At 39.1% G+C, this 20,046-nt stretch overlaps 1 protein-coding gene across 1 annotated transcript in view; it reads left to right on the top strand.

Moving 5' to 3' along the window:
• Positions 1 to 16,927, top strand: part of LOC107557528 (ski-like protein) — a 33,648-nt gene extending 16,721 nt beyond the window's left edge. The window contains exons 2-7 of the mRNA XM_016240973.1: positions 6,403 to 6,507; positions 8,278 to 8,363; positions 8,959 to 9,104; positions 10,460 to 10,722; positions 11,669 to 11,890; positions 12,818 to 16,927. Coding sequence (XP_016096459.1) covers positions 6,403 to 6,507; positions 8,278 to 8,363; positions 8,959 to 9,104; positions 10,460 to 10,722; positions 11,669 to 11,890; positions 12,818 to 13,066 — 1,071 coding nt within the window. The 3' untranslated portion in view covers positions 13,067 to 16,927. The remainder of the gene's footprint in view (positions 1 to 6,402; positions 6,508 to 8,277; positions 8,364 to 8,958; positions 9,105 to 10,459; positions 10,723 to 11,668; positions 11,891 to 12,817) is intronic.
• Positions 16,928 to 20,046: the final 3,119 nt, after the last annotated feature.

Genomic DNA, 20,046 nt, shown 5'->3' with positions numbered 1-20,046 from the left:
AATGGATCCAAGGTTGGCCGTGACCCCCTTTGTAAAAACACAGAGATTCACATCTGCCATGCGAATGTCCAGATGTTTGTGTTTTGTCCTTGTGTTTTTGCCCCTTTGACCACAGCTCTCACATACTGTGTATACTGTATGTGTGTCCTGCCGACTGAGGAAGGTCACATTCTGCCCCCCTCACGTCCTACAGAAAGCATCGCGGGGTGTTTTCAAAGTCAGAGTTTGGTTGAGCCCTGACAGCTGCCTCTGAAATGTGCCACAGCCCAGAGAACACACCTCAGAGGCTCATGCCAATGACTATTTGTGTGCATGTTAGCCTAGCGCAGCCGCGCCATGGGAGGCTTATGCGGTTACTGCTTTTCACCGGCACACACTTGAGAGTACTCGGTTCTAACACGCGTGCATACAGATCTCCCATTCATAGGCCTATTTAAAGCCGTCCGTGTGCAGGGAAGGGAACAGGTAGAGCTCTGTTCGACTGTGAAATCTGAGAGCGAGAGAGGGGAGAGACCGTTCCTCTGTGTGTTTGCGGCTCTCAGTCTTCCAAGCCTATCCGTGATCACCGGCACGGTATGTTAGTTTTGCCTGTGCGAGTATGCGAGCGGATAACTCGGCCGGTCTGTGTGTGTGTGTGTGTGTGTGTGTGTGTGTGTGTGTGTGGTTCTTATCAGGTTGTATGTTGTAGATTAAACAGTGGATGTGTGTAGACGGCTGTCGGGACAGACAGGCAGACTGTGCACTATTGATGACCGTGTCTAGACAGAATGTTCATCTCCCTCCCTCTTCCCTTAACAAATTTGCCCCAGGCTGCCAGCCAAATCCTCTCAGGAATGAGCACGTCTGAGCCTGTGTGTTTAATCCCCGTGTGTGTGTGTGTGTATTGATATTTAGAGGTGTGTTGTTTGCTCGTTTTTTTTTTGTTTGTTCGTTGTTGTTTTTTGCGCAAGTGTTTTAGTTTGATTATGAATGTTTGGGTTGTTTTAGTGTGTTTTTGTAGGACATGGACTTTAGCACTCCAGTGTGTGTGTATAGGCATCACAGGTAATGTCAGGAATGCATGTTTACTTGTGTATGCAAAATCAGTCTGGCCACGAACACTTCCAGGTCAGCTTTCACTACCGAATTATTTAAGTGACATCTCATTCACAGCTGCAAGAAGCCAAAATGTTGCTGGATTTATTCACAAGTTTGGGAGTGACTGTCTATTCTGAACACACGAGGACTTCAAGAAAATAATTTGTGTCTTGCATTCTTGCATCAGTTGTTACATTCATTTTGTTGGGACAGTTTACATATGAATGAATTTACATTTAAATTCATCTGCTCGTGTTTCATGAAAAAAAAAGTGTATTTGCATCACATTTAAGTGTCAAATATACTGTAATATTCAAAAGTTATGTTGATGCTTGAGCTTTATTTTTATCATGTCTACAGTGAAATATTCCTATCCTACCGTTCAAATGTTGAGAGTAGGTACAAATGTTTTTTTCTTTGTTTTTGAAAGAACCCTTATGCTCATCAAGGTTGCATTTGTTTGATCAAAAATACTGTAAAAATAGTAATATTTTATTACAGTTTAAAATAACAGTTTTCTATTTTAAAAAGTAATTTATTCATGTGATGCAAAGCTGAATTTTCAGCAGCCATTACTTCAGTCTTCAGTGTCACACGATCCTTCAGAAATCATTCTAATATTCTGATTTTGCATTCAAGAATGATTTCCTTATTATTAATATTAAAACAGCTGCTAAGTATTTTTGTGGAACTCGTGATACATTTTTTCATGATTCTTTGATGAATAGAAAGTTTAAAAGAACAGCATTTATTTGAAATGGAAATCTTATTGAAATCTTTTGTAACATTTTTAATGTCTTTAATGTCTCTTTTGATCAAGTTAATGCATTCTTTCTGAATAAAAGTATTAATTTGTTTAAAAAAAATCTTACTTACCCAAAATGTTTGAATTGTTGTCTATATATCTGCATATTAAACATTAAACATTAGAGTGAATTTGTTCATCGCTTTCATTTTTTTTTTCAGTGAGGAAGTACAAAGGACTTGACGCTAGCAAGGATGGAATGTAATATTTTACATTCATTAGTAAAGAAAAACAGAGTCACCATTGTAGATCTCTCTTTCTTTCCATCACTTCCTCCGTTTTATCTCCTTAGCTCGCATCAAGCTCAGCCATAGTCTGAGTCCCACAGTGCAATGCACAACACTTTTCCAGTGTAACGAATGAAATGGAAGTAATGTCCTCAGTGATTTGATGTGACATTTTTGGATTACAAATGCAAAACAGACAGCTGGACTAAAAGGATAATTCACCCAAAAATTCTGCCATCATTTACTTACCTTCATGTTGTTCCAAAATGTATGACTGTGTAATGATGAGTAAATGAAAGCAGAATTTTCATTTTTGATCTATCTCTTTAAACATGCAATGTAATGAGGTTATGGGACAACAACATATACGATCTAAAACCCAGTATGCAATAAACAACATGCTAGTCTTCCATTTTGAAAACAGCCATTGTTTTGAGTTTGTAAAGGATTTGCGACAACCTACATTTGTCCACCATGCACCCGGCTCACACATGTCCGTTTTTTCCAGCAGTGCTAATGATGTGTGAATAGGAGACCTGTGTAGGGGGTACAGTGAGGGGCCCCAGCAGCCCTCTGTGTGTTTGTGACTGAAAACTGCCCGTTTGCACTGCATTTCGCTTTGTACATACCCTCTGCCAGAGCTGCAACAGATGGACACACAATCACCCTCGTGTGCCGCCTTTCACACGAATTGTGCTAACTATGTGTGTGAGGTACATATAATGAAGCTACTCATGAGTCCAGACAAACTCAGTGTCACATACAGTTTCAATTAAATGCTTTTATACACATGTATACATCTAAAAGGACAGATATGCTTTAAATGGCATTCCTACGGTACACGCGTACACTCTCTCTCAAAGGTCATCATGTTGTATGATGGTGCGAGGCTGGCCTAGATAAGATTCATCAGCAGCCCGTATGGCTCGTAATTCCCCTCTAACGGCGTAGCTCATAAAACTTGCTTGTGCGGGAACTGCAAAGACCTTGCTTGTGTTTACGACTCTTTCCTGTCAACCTCTGTATGTACAGTTGTGTTTTCGTAGTTGTTTTCGTCAGGGGATCTCCATAGTTAGTAATACAGCGATGCGGTCAGGTGTGCACATGCTACAGTGTTCGTTGTCAGAGCCAAAGTGGAATTTGTGTTTGTGTGTCAGTGACCTCATTGTGCCTGTTTCGAGGGAGCACACGTGAATTTGACGGGGGTTTAAAGCATTCTCAATTTGATCGAGGATGTTGTTTTGGTGCTCAGGTTAGTGAGCCGACATGGGCGCGTGGGAGATCTGGGGCGAAGAGGAAACAGCTTGGACTCTGGTACTGAAGAACGAGCGGTGTCGGAGCAGCGAGGAGAACGTTTCAAATGAGTGAGCCGCAGGAATGCTAACTCCCACCGTTACCGATGTTGGCCGCCTTTCTCTCTCACACACTCTTTAGCAGAGTTTTGAGTATCACATATGCTTGTGACAAACAGGCTTTGCGTCCTTGGGGTGTTTGTGTGTTATTGTTATGAACGCATGTCGAGTCGTGAGGGATTTGTTACATTTGTCATTCGTGCACAAGTACGTAGTGTTACAGAGTATGATTGTGTGTGGGGCTTTAACACACCAATTAAAAAGAGATTAGAGACGGCTGAAGTGTTGCGTCCCTGGAAGAGAGCGCAGAGAGAAACTCATAACAACCTGATCCATAGGATTTGGGACTTGAGAAATAACCGTTCAAGAAAACTGTCATTTACAAACTGTGTACATTACAACGGCCTTCTCAGCTAGTGCTTTCTTACCACTTTGTTTATATATCACGTCACGTATATATGGTGGATTTATATAATGTATCTCGTGTTTGTGCGTTTGGGAGCGGGAGAGACCTGTTCCAGTGTAATTTTCTCATGTCCTTGAGGAGAACAGTGCAATAACTCTTTCAGTAAACAGTGGCCACAGCTTTCGCACAACTATCACAATCACTACTCACACCATGTGCCGCAGGCTAGCTAGATAAATCCTCTTGTTTTTGTGTTTTTGCTCGAAGGTCTTGCGTCAAGGCTGCACTGCTTCTAACGTGGTACAGCAGATTGGAAGCTCTAATATGAAACAGTGTATGTGGCGTCTCAATGGCTATGTTCAAAATAGCATACTACTTTTGCTGTTTCTGCAGTATGGAAAGTGTATATACTCTGCATAATATGATCATTATCAGTATGCACTGAATCCCCCCGCATGCCTAATATAAAATGTGCTGTGTCTAACTGTATCCCACAATGCAACGCACTTGATTTGACCTTCTATTTCCAGTATGATGAATGAATTGGAAGTGATATCTTTTGTATGAATCATTATTTGAGTCAATTTTGTTTAATTGTGGATTAAACGTGCAAAAGTATCAATATTTATTTCCTTAATAAATACGGTTATGGACTCCACTTGATTAACTAAACATGATATGGCCATGTGACCTTGTAGCATGCTAATGTTCAAAACATTTATTGTGCATTCTGTTTATTATACTGTTTTGAAAAAGAATGTATGTACTGTTTACTATTGCTATTATATCAAATATATGAAATGTATATTTGTGACCCTGGACCACAAAACCAGTCATAAGGGTCAATTTTTCGAAAATTGAGATGTATACATCATTTGAAAGCTGAATAAATAAGCTTTCCATTGATGCGTGGTTTGTTAGGATAGGACAAAATTTGAGACTATTTGAAAATCTGGAATCTGAGGGTGCAAACTAATCAAAATACTGAGAAAAGTTGTCCAAATGAAGTTCTTAGCAATGCATATTACTAATCAAAAAGTAAGTTTTGATATTTTGTAAATTTCCTACCGTAAATATATCTTCATGGAACATGATCTTTACTTAATAATATAATTGGTAACACTTTACAATAAGGTTCATTAGTTAAACATTAGTTAATGTATAAACTAACATGAACTAACCATGAGCAATACATTTGTTACTGTATTTATTTATCTTCACTAACGTTAGTTAATAAAAATACAGATGTTCATTGTTAGTTCATGTTAGTTCACAGTGCATTAACTAATGTTAACAAGATTTTAACAATGTATTAGTAAATGTTGAAATTAACATGAACAAAGATTAATAAACGCTGTATAAGTGCAGTTCATTATTAGTTCATGTTAACTAATGTAGTTAACTAATGAACCTTATTGTAAAGTGTTACCATATAATTTCTGTTATGTTGCAATAATAAAATCAGTCAATAAATAAAGCCAAAACGGTGTACTTACTATTTTTTATAGTGTGTACTGCACAGTATGCTAGTACTCTGTTCCAAACATAAAATATTTAACCAGTTTTAAGCATTAGAATTGCATACTTGGCTCTCGAGGGATGAGAACTCGCATCATAGACTGTAAATGTAAAGGAGATAGATCGGAGACTGCTTGATTGCATGCGTCACGGCTGAGGAGGGAGTGTTGGCTGGGCCGTGAAGTGTGGAGAGATGGGCCGGTAGACATAGTGTGTGTGCTTGTCAAGGTTAGACGGGCTCACCACTGCAGTGTGCTCATTGTTCCTGCCCCCCTCGGCAGCCTCCCACCCTTCCCTCGTGCTGCAGTCCTCCTCTTCCCTCAAGAAAAACAGCCCTATCTCCTACACACACATTTTCTTACATTTAGCGCCAGTGTGTGGGGTTGTCATGTCACCCAACCACTGTACAGCTGCTTTATGTTGTGCGACAACATTACCATTCATTCTTAATGCTACAGGAAACAGGAGATCCCATAGTCTGCAGGAAGTTGTAATTTAACATGTTTCTTCCTCCTCTGACATTCACTTATCAACTACTTTTTGTGTCTCTGTGATGGAGGGACAAAGATGTGCGTTGCACTTTCTGGTTTGCTCTGCCAAATAGAGGATGTTACGGATTGTAAACATTAGAAACACATGAATCACGCAGTCTTAAGCGAATGGTTATGTCAGATGAATGTAAGGTCTCTATCCTTCTGTGTCAGCTATATTAAGCTCTGTCTGAGTCTGATAACCATCAGCACGGAGCTTGCCCTGGATTCATGGTGTGTGACTTGCACGCACGCGCGCACATACACACACACACACACACACACGCACGCACGTATTTCCAAGCCTCGCAGCGTGTTTGTCGAACACGTTGAGCCGAGGAGGTGACGGACAGATTGAATGTGGTAATTTATGCACAAGCTCTGTGATATCAGATGTATTACATGTCTGAAAGCTTGCAGCTAAGTGTTAACACTTTTGTGAATGAGGTTGTGCTCATAAAGCATGTGTTTGTGTGTTTTCTCACAGAAGGTGGTGGATGATGACAGTCAAGGGAGGAAGTCCAGTCCTGCACCCTGCCCACCTAACAGCAAGCTGTCTGATAGCGTCCTGGAAAAAAAGCTACCTTCTAAGGTACTGCATCACTTTACAACAAAGTCCATTTAATGCAAGTCAGGCCACTCAACAGGCATCTTGGCATCGATCCCGGGCAGCTATTTTCTATCTAAGCAATAGACCTGCAAGTATCATGTGTGCTAAAATGGGGACTGTCTAAAATCTACAAAACTGCTTGGTGTGTAATAACCGTTCAATCATTTATAAGATCTGACAAAAGTTATTTAATAAATGTAGCTTTTTTTAGCTGAAATTAGGCTAATAAGGCAGTGTACAGTGGGACTTCCTTTCCTACAGCCCCCATTTTGAGCATTCTCTAAATTGTTCTTCAAGTGGTCCGTCTCCTCCATGTCTCTGTTTACACGCAGGCACAGAACAGCCTCCCCGTTTATCCACACACACCCTCGTCCTCATCTAGTAAGAAGCAGGAAACAGCCTCTCTCTATCTTACTCACTCATACTCATCGTATGCCTCAAAACCGACCTCACCCTTCCACCCACCCCTAGACAACTCCCACATTCACACCCCTTACTCTCATTTTCTTTTTCAGTCACTCATTCATTCAGAAATATCTAATTTCACATGCACCAGAGCCCCAACAGCCATCTGGGTGTCACATCACCCTGTGTTCTTCATCTTTTCATTTCGGGTGACGATTTTGGGTTGACCTAATGACAGTTGGGCAGGGTTAGGTGTAAACGGGGCTCAGACTGCAAACCACTTTCAAAGGAAGGCATTGTTTACTTATAACACAGTACAGTTCAAAAGTTTGAGATCAGTAATTTTTGTTAGTATAAAAGTTTAAAGAAGTCTCTTATGCTCACCAAGGCTGTATTTATTTTATATAAAATACAGTAAAGTCAGTAGTATTGTGAAAACATTCAAACTTAAAATAACAGTTTTCTATTTTAATATATTTTAAGATGTAATTTATGCCTCTGATGGCAAAGCTGAATTTTTTAGCATCCATTACTCCAGTCTTCAGTGTCACGTGATCCTTCAGAAATCATTCTAATATGCTGATTTGGTGCTCAAAAACAGTTGAGCTGCTTAATATTTGTGTGAAAACATAACTATATAACTTTTGTTATAATTTTTTTAAATACATTTTTTATTGTAATTTTCTTAACGGTAGAGTATTTTTCAGGTGATTTATTTGAGATGACGTTAAATAAAGGTGTACAAAAAATATTGACATTTGACTACATTGTGCTTGTAGTGTAAATATTAATTCACTAGTCACGCAATCAGAGGCCGTCCTCTCAAAATCCTTTTACACGAGACACATCTTTAAAACAAGGTGGAAATTGAGCCACATTCTCACCCAATATACCTCACCCAGTCTTTAAATTAACAATCAAACAGCCAGAAACCCACCTGGGCTGTTTCACTTAACGCTGTCTTTTTCTTATCCTCTTCATTAATGCTCTACCTGTCAGCCTGTGCTCTGTGGCCACTGATGGATGAATTCTTCTCATGCATACATGATATTACAGCAGGATGTTTGTACTGCTCTTTGTTTACTTTGCTTCAGACGTCCTCTCTCCCCTTACTAAGTTTCCTCTCTGTGTGTTTGTACATTTGTGTGTAATTATTGCTGTTTGACTGCTCCTGCGCAAATGCTCTTCATAATCTGTGTGTAATGAGACCTTAAAGAATTTCTGTATTATTCATGCACAAATATGTGTTGACATGTATTTTAATGCAGCTCAAACAGTCCATTTCATATTCAAATGGTCCTAAAGTGCTTCATTAATATTGATACGCGTTTGCTTGTGTGTGTACAGGGCAACTTACAGTCTTCAGTGGCATTCAGTCGACTGTTTCCTGACATCAAAGAGGAACCAGGACACAGCCCCGTCATCCACCCTAGGTATGGCCCTTTTTTCCCAGCATTCCCTTGTTCCAGGATTTCAATAGGATCACGCAAGTGCATATGTTAAAATGGGCAAAATTCCATAGATGTCCTATAGACTGTGTCTAAGGTTTCTAGGGTAACCTAGGTTTCTTTGATTTGGACCTGCAAGCGTTGACCTTAGAAACCATTCAGGACACCCTAGCAACCGCATAGCAATGCCTTGTCAACCAATCACAAGACCCTATCATTGTGATGGCATTTGTACCAATCATCTTTTTAGACAATGTTAAAACGTATTTAAGATTTATATTCGCAAACCTCATAAGAGAATAATAGTAGTTGACCTGAAGGCTCGCAGTCAGTCAACAAGAAAAAAGCAATTGAATTGCATTGCCACACATCAACTAGACCCGGTTCGTTTAAAAAAAAATTCTTTTTTATGTTAATTTATCCCAGTCTGATCTGATTATTGCGATTAGTAGTGCATCATTACCTGCTCAGCTGTTCGCGTGAAAGGCTCTCTGAGAGCAACGATTCTCATGATAATGTTGGAGTTTTTAGTTCCAGCGTTGTATGTGCACTGGCCTGAGGGTGTTTGTTATGTTTGCAGTTACTACCTGTACACGTACGATAAGATGGTGGCCCCTAACGTATCCCTGCAGAAGGAGGGGGAGGTGAGCCATGAGGTTCTGGGGGCCCTGCTCAAACAACACTACAGCAGGAGAACACTCACCCACGACAACCAGCCCACCACAGGTTTGTACCCCTGCACCATTTAGTTATCCTTGTAAATGAATGCACGTATATGCACAAGACATGCTAGAATGGTGTGCCGTTAAAGGTCAGAAGTTTATGGACATGCATGTGGTTGACTCCCTTAAAGGGTGAGGAGCTGCTGAGAGTGTCTTGCTAATGATTAATACAACTCAAATTTTATAGTTGCCAGTGAAGAGAGAGTGAATGAACAGAGGCCGCTGTCCCTGTGAGTGTCAGATTGCTCTAGAGTGCTGCGGAGGGGTCTCCAGTCTCCACCGCAGCACGCCACATTTCCTCCCGTCCTCCTTCTGCCTGTCTCTCTCTCTTTTTCCTTTTTTTTCTGTGCCTCACTCATCCTTTTTTTTCACTCTTTGATCCTCTTTCAACCCCCTCTGGCCCACTGCTCACCTCACTCTGTGCTTATCGCTTTCTTCCTCTGTTTTTTTTTTTTTTCTTTTCTTCTCACTTTTTTTCTGTCGTCTCCCTTCAGTGTACCCATTCTCCGTCCTGGCTCCCCTTTTCTCTCTCTTCCGTCTCACTTTCTTCCTGTCTCTCTTCCTCAGTCGGTTTCTTCTTCTTCCATGTACCCGTTCTCCATTCTGGCTCCCCTTTTCTATTTTTTTCTTAATTTTTTCTTGTACCACTTTCTTCCGTGTATCTGTTCTGTATCCAGGTGCCCTCTGTCTCTCTTCCTCCTTCATCTCTCTTTTTCAGTCTGTCTCTTGTTTTTCAGTATACTCATTCTCCATCTTAGCTCACCCCTCACTTTATTCTCAATTTGTCTCTTTCTTTATATACACCCAGTCTCCATCCTGACTCCCCTGTCTTTTGTCTCTCTTTCTTCCATGTACCCGTTCTCCATCCTGGCTCCCTTGTGTCCCTTCCGTCTCTCGTTCTCCATATTTGACTCATTCTTCTGAGTGACAGACTGGTCTTAGTCACAGTAGAGGCTAGCAGCAGTGCGAGGCTGTTCTTCGGCTCTGCAGTGCCAGATCTGCAGCCTGCCTGTCCTACATTCAAATGAGCTGTATCTCTCTTACACTCTCTTTCTTTCTCTCTCTCTTTCAGTCCCTTTGGACTCCCGTGTTGCTCATCTAAGCATACATGCTAGGCTGCTGTGGTTTGCCTGGTGCATGTGATTTGTATGTAGAGCGTGTGTAGCACCTTGGCAGCATTAAAAAATAACTTTAGATCGAGAAATTCTCCACATGCCTCACATTTCTGTGATGCTTCCAGCTCTTCCCCTCCATGCTGACCTTCAAAGAGAGACACCCACAGAGAATTAGTCACACAGACTTTCAGCACATGACAGATAAGGTGTGTGTGTGGTTAACCCTTTCTTTTCTTTCCCTCAGATCTTCCCGCATCTCATTCCTCCATTGCAGAGAAGGCCAAATCTCACAACGCGGGCGAAGCGAACGAGCGCCGCCAACCTCCTCCGTCAGTCGCCATGGAGATTAGCCCGGGCGGCAAGCAGCACGCCCCCATTCCCACGGAGGGCAAAGACAGTGGAGCTGAGGACGACAAGGACAGGATCATGCTAGAGATTGTGCAGATGTACCGGCGGCAGCAAGAAAAGCTGAATTCCACCCTTCAGAAACAGCTGCAGCTGGAGATGGTGAGACAGTCAGATTAGACAAATCCCTTCCTGAGTCACAGAGGCTCTGTTCCAAACCATAATGAGCTGCCCAACTGTCTGGTGTCTACATAGGCTTCTAAGGAAGCATCATAATTCATTAATGCGAATTCATTAATTGAGGCAAAATAAAAGTAATAATATCAAAAAAATAAATAAATATGTTAATGTCATTATACAAATTTAAATAAATAAATTATATCCTGCCTTCATACTTTAAGTTTGGCACACCTAAAATTACATTTTGTAAGAAAATTACCCCCAAGCACCTTTGCATAGCCTAGTTTGGAACCCCTTTGCCTTTAATTTGTCATGTGAAATTAAAAATGGCATCTAACCTAAGTCGAAAAGCTGAGTACAAAGAATGAATTGCAAGCACACATAATCAATGAAATAGTCAATTTTTAATAAAATTTTTATCTATACATTATCTATACGTTATATATGCACATATTTATGCATCTGTGCATATTTATAATCAGCATTTCCTGCTGCCATTTTGGATGAAAATTATTAAGTTTTTCGTATTGCATTTGGGATTGCCTCATCCGCGAAATGATACATGTGATTCCGTCCTAGATTTTGGCCTAAACGGGTATTTTAAAATGCAGCATGATTTTGCTGCTTTCTGTTCAGAGCAGCCTTCATGTTGGGTGCACGCCTATAATGTCTAAAAATGTTCTTCTAAATGGGCAGCTCACTAGAGGTTGGAACAGAGCCAGGGAGATGGACTAGTTGTGTACCTGAGAAGCTCTTTTGTGGTCCTGTGAAAAGAGAGAGACCTTGTTATAATGAGAGTAAAGGTGAAGGCCAGAGCAGAATGGAGTATGTTACAGTTGAGCTTCATCACCCCTGACTCGTCCACTACAAACCCTCGACCTTTGCCATACATTGTTTGACGCATGTATTGATGTGCGTGTGTGTGTAGGAGCTGGAGGCAGTGCGTGGGGGCGAAGCAGCTAGGCTGAGGGAGTTGTCTGCAGAGCAGCTGGAGCTGCAGAACGAGCTGGAGGCAGTGCACACTGAGCATGCTCAGAGACTGGGGGAGGTGCGGCAGGAGCAGAGGCAGCTGGAACACCGACTCAAGCAGCTCAGGCAGCAGAGCTGTGCCTGTCTACCCAAAGAGCAGGAGGCGCAGTACAACGCACAGGTACATGCATGGACCACAGCAGAGCCTATCTGAGTGTGCCCAGATGACTGTGTGATGCAATGATAAACTGAATTATTCCTGTATCCAGTGCAGTATGCTGCATGTATCAGTGCAGCTCATCTGTGTGTGGGAGTGATTCAGTAACGGGAAGACAGATACACGAATACACTGAGATGGAGAGCCAGTGACCGACTGATTTGCACACTGTGCCTGATTTCTGCATTTCAGCTATCAATTAGGGCAGTGGTGCTCAGACTTTTTAAACCACATATTTAATCAGTCTAATCAATTCAGATGTTGCGCTTTAATGTTGCTAAATACAGGAGTAAATCGAGTCTATGACTATTAGAACTATTAGAAATAATTTTCAGTTGTAGAAATGAAGCTGAAATAACATTTATTATAAATATTACATGAAAAAGTTACACTTTAAAAAAAGATTAAACAAATTTGTAATGTTGCCTTGAAATAAAAATTATATAGAATAAATATGATATAAAAGGAACAAATACATATCAAATTGCGAAAATGAAAATACAAAAAGCTTCAAAATATTTATAAATACAGTTCTATAATAGTATAAATAAGACTAAAATAACACTGCATCAGATATCAAGTTGTGAATGGACATGTGAAACCGTTTCTGGAGATTTTTTGCCCTTACCTAAGCCACATACCTTCTATGTAGATATCAGAGAACAATTTAAAATATTGTATCAATGCATTCTATGGCACCTTTAAGTGCTCAAATCACACGCACATGCACTGTTGTCCGCTCCAACATTAAAACTGAGCAGCACGATTCTTCTCTCAAAAATGGCACTGTAGATTTGCTCTGCAGTGCAGAAATCACTCATATTCATATTTGTGTTGTATGGAATATTTTGTGTGTTCCTATATGTAACCCCTCTCTTGTTCTGTCCGCAGCTGTGTGAGCTTCGCTGCCGTTTGGAGTGTGCCGAGGCGGAGCGGCAGGAGCTACAGGAGGAGCTCTGCAGAGAACGGGAGGCCAGAGAGAAGCTGGAGCTCATGATCTCGCAGCTTCAGCAGCAGATGACCCAGTCTGGCACCAAGGGGAGCTGCAGTAGTAGCCCTGCCCAGCCCCCGACCCCCTCCGCAAGCCCCCAATCCCAGCATTCCCTCTCTTCACCGGGCCCGGAGGTAACCTCCAGATAAACTCCTCCTCGCTCACCCCCCTCTCGCGCACACTTCCATGCCTGTAGCCCAGGAACACGCTCGCCCACTCCCTGCAGAGTCACAGGCAAACACAAGACAGCCTCTGCAGAAAAGAGCAGGTCTCCCATTCCCTTTGTGTCGCACCACCACAAAAAAAAAGACTTAAGGTTTGTGCTTAATGTAAAAAGACTTTGTGTAACCCTGCCCTCGACCAGTCGTTAAGCATTTTTTGGATGTACATGTTTGTTTTAATTTATAGTCGTGCTGAGAGGCTGATGGGACAGTGGAGGTATTTTATTCTAGGACGCTTGCCTTCTGTTGCATTGGGAAGGTGCTCGAGTGCTTTTTCGCTTCCAGCCCTTTGGTTACAGGAAACTGACACTCACTAAAATACTACCTGTGACATGGAGCGCCAGGATGCCAAACGGCAAGACGCCAATGCTCTGCAGCATCAAGAAACCATGTGGATGTTTACTTTTTTATTTTAATTTTGTGTCATTGTTTCCTACAGAAAAAATGGGAGAAAGTTTTTGTTAATATCACAAAGAATATCAGTAAAATATTATTCTATAGCATCTTTAAATCATTATACTTAATACAAGTGATTCAGAAACATAGAGGGGGCCCCTTTCTGAGGCTCCCCGGTTTAAGATCATAATCCTCCTCTTCCTCTCCTTCTCTCCTCCATTTTCTTTCCCTGCTTGTCTTTTGTCTTTTCAGTCTGGTGTTGATTATATGTTTCCTGTCTGCACTGCTGACCCTTTGCAGGCTGGTATATGACAAACAGCAGTAAGATGCAGTAAACAAAGACTCACATTCGCCCCCTGCTGGAGAACACTATGAAACTCGGCCCCCATTTAACTACAGGGAACATCTGCAGTTGTACAAATGAGGTTCAGCTCACTCTCAAGTTTATGTTCAGAGAATTTTCTAAGCACCGAAAGAGTACCTGTAGCACCAATAAGACCTTAGTGGTTGTAGTTGCTCAGAATTGCAAAATCAACATCCTATTTTCAAACAAAGCACATAGTAGACCTTATATTTGTAATTTTCTAAGCAAATTCGACAAGGATCCATTAGTAGTGCAATTAAAGCTGTAAACTAAGCATTGAAGTATGTCACAGTCTTCTATAAACCAGAGCTGATTTTTTTTATTCATTAGAAAACTGCTGATAAATTACCTATAATTTTTGAACGCTATATTAAATGATTTAGCTGTCACGTATTGGATGTTTAGCTAAAATATTTTTTTTTCATATACCTCCTTAATCATTCCTCTGTGTCATTATTCTGGATGACTGAACAAACCGGTCTGACAGAGAGAAGAAAAACAGACAGGAGGCCAAGGGAGGGACGTAAAGGAATTAATGCTGTCATGTTAGCTCCCAGTCACTGAGGGTTGAAGAAGCCCGCTTTGTCTCAAGCGTGCAGAATGGGGCAGCTGCCTCTGATGCCCAATCATACATTAACTGTTAGATGAATGAAGAAAGCTGGACACAGGAAGTGAAGTGTTTTTGTCACTAGAGCAGTTTCTTTCTCTTTCTTTCTTTCTTTCTTTCTTTTTCTTTCTTTCTTCAGTTCAGATTGATTGTGTAAACAATATAGGATGTAAATCTAGGCTTCTTTCATGATGTACATATCTCGTATAGAACATTCCACTGTGCACAACTCTTCGGATTCAAAGTCAGCCAAGTCGCAGCAGTTTTCTAAACCTGATAATGTGTACAGTGCAAAACCTCTTAAGGAAAATGTAAAGAAACACCCTGACTTATGTGAATACATCTAGCGTATGAAGAATCAAAAAACAAAACTATATTGTAAAAGAGTGCCATTTTTGAACTTTTTTTCTTGAAATTATTCAGAAATTAATGTATTAACTAATAAAGATTTATATATACTTTGTACATATGGTAGTCATTAATATATTAACTAAATTCTTATAAATAATCTTTCAAGGTTTCTGATCACATTTGCAAAATTTGGGCATAGCCCAAGCTCTGTTGTTTTGTTTTTCTTCTCTCTAATTGAAATTTTTTCTCATTTCTAACTGAAGAGTAGTTGTTGATAAAGTGTGTAAGGATGCATGATGCTCAGAACCCCTACACTATCCAGCGGGGAACGGGAACAGTGACGTATGCTGTCCAGTGCCTCAGTGTTTCCCTTCAGTGGGTCATCTCGTCCATTTCATTGGAGCCCACTGAGATTAACAACCTGTTGTTATTTTGGTGGTGTTCACTGTTCAGCTTTTCCTCTTCCCCATTATATATATATATATATATATATATATATATATACACATATATATATATATATTTTTTTTTAAATTAAGAGTTTAAATTCTTAGAAAGAAGGGAGTAAAATAATGCATGTATTGTTCGCTACTATAGTGTTATGCTAAAGCAGATTAATTATTGGTAAAATACAGAAGTGATTTTTTTTCTGTTCTCTCTCACACATACAAGCTTTCCAACAAATGTTCCTCCATATTGTCTGAGAAGAGTAGTCTTTATGTAAATGGGCACAAAATGTGCTCAAGAGGCTAATATAGATGCTAGAAACTTTTGATACGAGAGGCTGTGTGTGTCAGTGACAAATGAGACACGACTTACTGAAAAGAGCGAGGTTTTTTTTTGTTTTTGTTTTTTTTGTAATACAAGTATAAATATACAGTTTTGATTTCATGTGTAGTTCTTTTGAGAGATTGTAGCATTTGTTTTGGCACTGTAATGCATTACTACAGTGTCGACTACGATTTTCAAATTTCAATCAGTATTAGGTTTCTTTTGTTTTCACCACAGTTACCTCTGTAGCAGCCAGTTTCAATGCTGTTTTTGATAGTTTTGGGTATTAAAATGTATTTCTGAAGCTTTCTAGAGTATACCTTTTCATTTGTAACGATTCTATGAAACATGTAAATTGCATTTTGTACACAGGGGGGCGCTGTATATCTCCTATGTAGAATACCATGTTAAATTTGACTTATGGGTATAGGAATACAGTACTCTTTAGACTCTTGAAACCACAAACCTGTTTTGGCTTTTGCAGTGTTAAGAAAATGAATACAGATAACGTTGTACATATACGAGAGGTGTGAAATGTTGAATATCTGATATGTATAGGCCTGGTATAGTATAATTAGCAAAACTGTACCTTAAAGCAATCTAATGCTAGAGTTTTTCAGCAAAGTTACCATTTATTTTGCATTATAGAGGAAATATCCCATTTTACAGGGGACAGTGGCTCCCTTGAGCTGATTAATGGCAAAAGAAAAAAGAAAATTACAATTATATAAACAAAACATTTTTTTAGAATGGTAAAAATACACGTAGTATACAAATAACTACCTGCCAGCACAGCATGTGTCCCTATGATCTTGATCACAACTTTTCTAATGTATAACTGAGACATTACTACTAAATTTTTTTTTTTTTAATCAGACATGCTTTTTTTTTTTTGAGAACACGCATAACACTGTAATAGAAACAACACCATTGACTTTCGTAAACAGCAAAGATATTTTAAGTTGCAATTCTGAGATATGAAATGCAGTGTTTGTGTGTATCATTGCATAATATGTTGCCAATCCTACAGTGTGATGAGAGTTTTTTTGCTGTTGCATGAAAATGAGACGTTGCTCTCCTACCTCATGTTGTGATAAGATGTTTTCTAAAGCAGATGACGCATCTCAAACTGTTTATCATGATTGATATTTACGAGTTAAATACATGTACATGCTTTTAGCTGATACCTCAGTTGTATCTAGTGTTTTATTGTTCATTTCCCCTATTTCAGACATTGTAAATATATCTTGTATAGACAATAAACTTGGATTCAATTCAAGTAAAGTTCTGTAGTGTCAAACCGGCTGTGTCATTGTACTTTTTGCATTTTATGCACATTTGTTTTGACATCAAAATGGATGAAAGATAAAAAGACTAAATTTACTTACAAAAATTCAGTTTTTACTCACCCTCATGTTGTTCCTGTTTGACTTTCTCCAGTGGATTTTTTTCCTCTCCATTGTGGTCTAATGTTTTTTTATTTATTTTTTTATTAAAACATTCTTTAACCCTATAAAGTCTACAGTATCATATTTGATGATCAATATGATAATATAATAATATAATACTCGTTATCAATATATTATCAATATGATTAAAACTTTGCTGAGGAACCTGTTATACACTATCTTCTATGCCCTCTGTCATCTGATTGATAGTTCAAACGTTTTTGAATAAGTAAAAGGCCTCCAAGTATAATTTGTTTTGCTGTGAAATATTCAATGTAAATGATTTTTATAAAGTAAACATAAGAATAACTTTGATATTGTTATTAATATTTCAAGATGAACACTTATTGGTTTGAAGCAACTAGGTTTACTTAATTATCCATAAGTCTTTTAAAAAGAAAAAAAGTCATGTTAATATGAATGTATCAAATATGATACAACATGCATTTTGAGCAATGTTGATTTGTACATTTCAAATATCAAAATTTCATCTTACTGAGACATTATTGGCAGATATCGATTGACGACTGATTTATGCATTTTCTGTGAGTAGTCAGTTATACTGATTTACATTACAAGCTGTCAGAATTTCATTTTACTTTTTGGTCATGTAAGTAACAATCTACACCAAATTGCATATTTTTGCTCAGTTTAGACTTCTGAATAAAATGGTGTTTGTGTTCCTCCAGTGTGAGCTTCCTATTCTCACATATGAGCCATAATAAAAGGTTTATATATAATAATTATATATACTGTATATATATGTATGTGTGTGTGTATATGTATATATATATATATATATATATATATATATATATATATATATATATATATATACAGTGCCTATAAAAAGTATTCATTCCCACGTTTTATGTTGCAGCCTTATGTTAAACTACTTTAACTTTTTTCCCCACATCAATCTACACTCCATACACCATAATGACAAAGCAAAAAAACAGATTTGTGACAGCCTTGCAAATTTATTAGAAATAAAAAAAACTGAAATGATTCCATAGCATAAGTTTCTGGGACAGTTGAAGTTGCGTATTGCAATGTCTATCAGAGAAAAAAACCAAGCCCTGAGGTCAAAAGAACTGCCTGTAGAGTTTAGAGACAGGATTGCATCAAGCCACACATCTGGGGAAGAGGTCAGAAAAAATTCTGCTGCATTGAAGATTCACAGAAGCATGTAGCCTCTATTATGCATAATAGAAGAAGTTACAGAAACTTACAGAAGGACAAACATCACTGCAACACTCCACCGATCCGGTCTTTATGGCGGTGTGGCCAAACTCAAGCCTCTCCTCAGTGAAGACGCATGAAAACTCACTTGGAATTTGCAACAAAGCACCTAAAGAACTTGTGAGAAACAAGATTCTCTGGTCTGATGAACCTCAAAACCAGAGCTGCTCATCACCTGCAGAGTAGCATCCCAAAAGTAAAGTGTGCTGGTAGCAGCCTCATGCTGTGGGGCTGTTTTTCAGCGGCAGGGACTGAGAGACTCATCAGAGTAGAAGAAAAACTCAATGCACCAAAATATTGAGATAGCCTTAATGAAAACTCAGCACAGAGCATTCAGAAGCTCAGACTGGGCAGAAGGTTCACCTTACAACAGGACAATGACCCTAAGCACACAGCTTGAGTGGCTTATAGACATCTGTGTGAATGTCCTTGAGTGGCCCAGCCAGAGCCTGAGCTGGAACCCAGTCAAATATTTCTGGAGAAACCTGAAAATGTCTGCCAGCCCCCATCCAAGCTGACAGAGCTTGAGAGGTGAGGAGAAGAATAGCAGATAATTGCCAAATGCTGATGTGTAAAGCTTGTCACATCATTCCAGAAAAACTTGAGACTGTAAAGGTGCTTCAACTAAGTACTGCGTTAAGGGTATGAATACTTATGCAATATACTTGTTTCAGTTTTTGAATTGTAATAAATTTGCAAAGTTGTCACAAATCTGTTTTTTGCTCTGTCAGTATGGTGTATGGAGTGGAAATTGATGTGGGAAAAAAAGTTATTTAAAGCAGTTTAACACAAGGCTGCAACATAAAAAAAAACGTGGGAAAAAAATGAAGGGGTATGAATGCTTTTTATAGGCACTGTGTATATATATATATATATATATATATATATATATAATTTTATATTTTGTCTAAAGTTTCAAACTCTTTATTAATTAAAACATTTTTAAAACTCCATTAAAAAATGTATTTGTCTGACTATTATTTCATATCTTTAAAGGGTTAAATCTTATTTTGTGTTCCGCAGAAGAAAGACATACAAGTTTGAAACGACATAGGGTTGAGTAAATTGACAAAATGTTCATTTTGGATCATCTTTCTCTAATGCTGTCATAGTAAATGCTCTTAAACTGCAATAGTATCGGGGAGTCAATAAACCGGCTAGACTGCTAGCTAGCTCAAATGTAAATATACTTCATTGTATCTTCCTTGTAGTTTTCATGGGTTCGGTTTATTTATATATAGACAGTAAAGCACTTGTAATTGTTAGCTCTATGTTTGAAGCAGAAATCACAATTTTTACATCAGTCTGGTAAAAGGTGCTGGTCCAATATTCATTTTTCTCACAGTAAAGAGACGAATCATTTGTGCAAAAAAAAAGAAGAAGTAATTTACAAACCCAAAGGCGTTTCTTTTTTCCTTTTTTTAATGCAAACACGAAAGCAAAGAAGAAGAAAAAACGCCTTCTCCCGAGTAAACATGGTCAGATATTGTGTAGTGTTTTAACTTGAGTGGATTGTTGGACTGTTGTCCATAATTCCACTCGTCAGCTCCATATGTATAACAAAAGTACCAGGAACAAAAACCATCTGTAATGGTGTCGCTGTTCTTGGAACTCGATGTAAAAGAGCGGCCGCACAGAGCCACAGCGACGGAGAAGCTGTTGAGGAAACACAACCAGATGACGTTCAGCTCCATCCGGAGCAGCGGCGAGACGATCATCAGAACGAGAA

This window comes from Sinocyclocheilus grahami, unplaced genomic scaffold, assembly GCF_001515645.1.
Source record: "Sinocyclocheilus grahami isolate Dianchi unplaced genomic scaffold, SAMN03320097.WGS_v1.1 scaffold21.1, whole genome shotgun sequence".
Classification (NCBI taxonomy): Eukaryota; Metazoa; Chordata; class Actinopteri; order Cypriniformes; family Cyprinidae; genus Sinocyclocheilus; species Sinocyclocheilus grahami.
The sequence above is the reverse complement of the archived record's forward strand: the minus strand, read 5'-3'. Positions and strand labels throughout refer to the sequence as shown.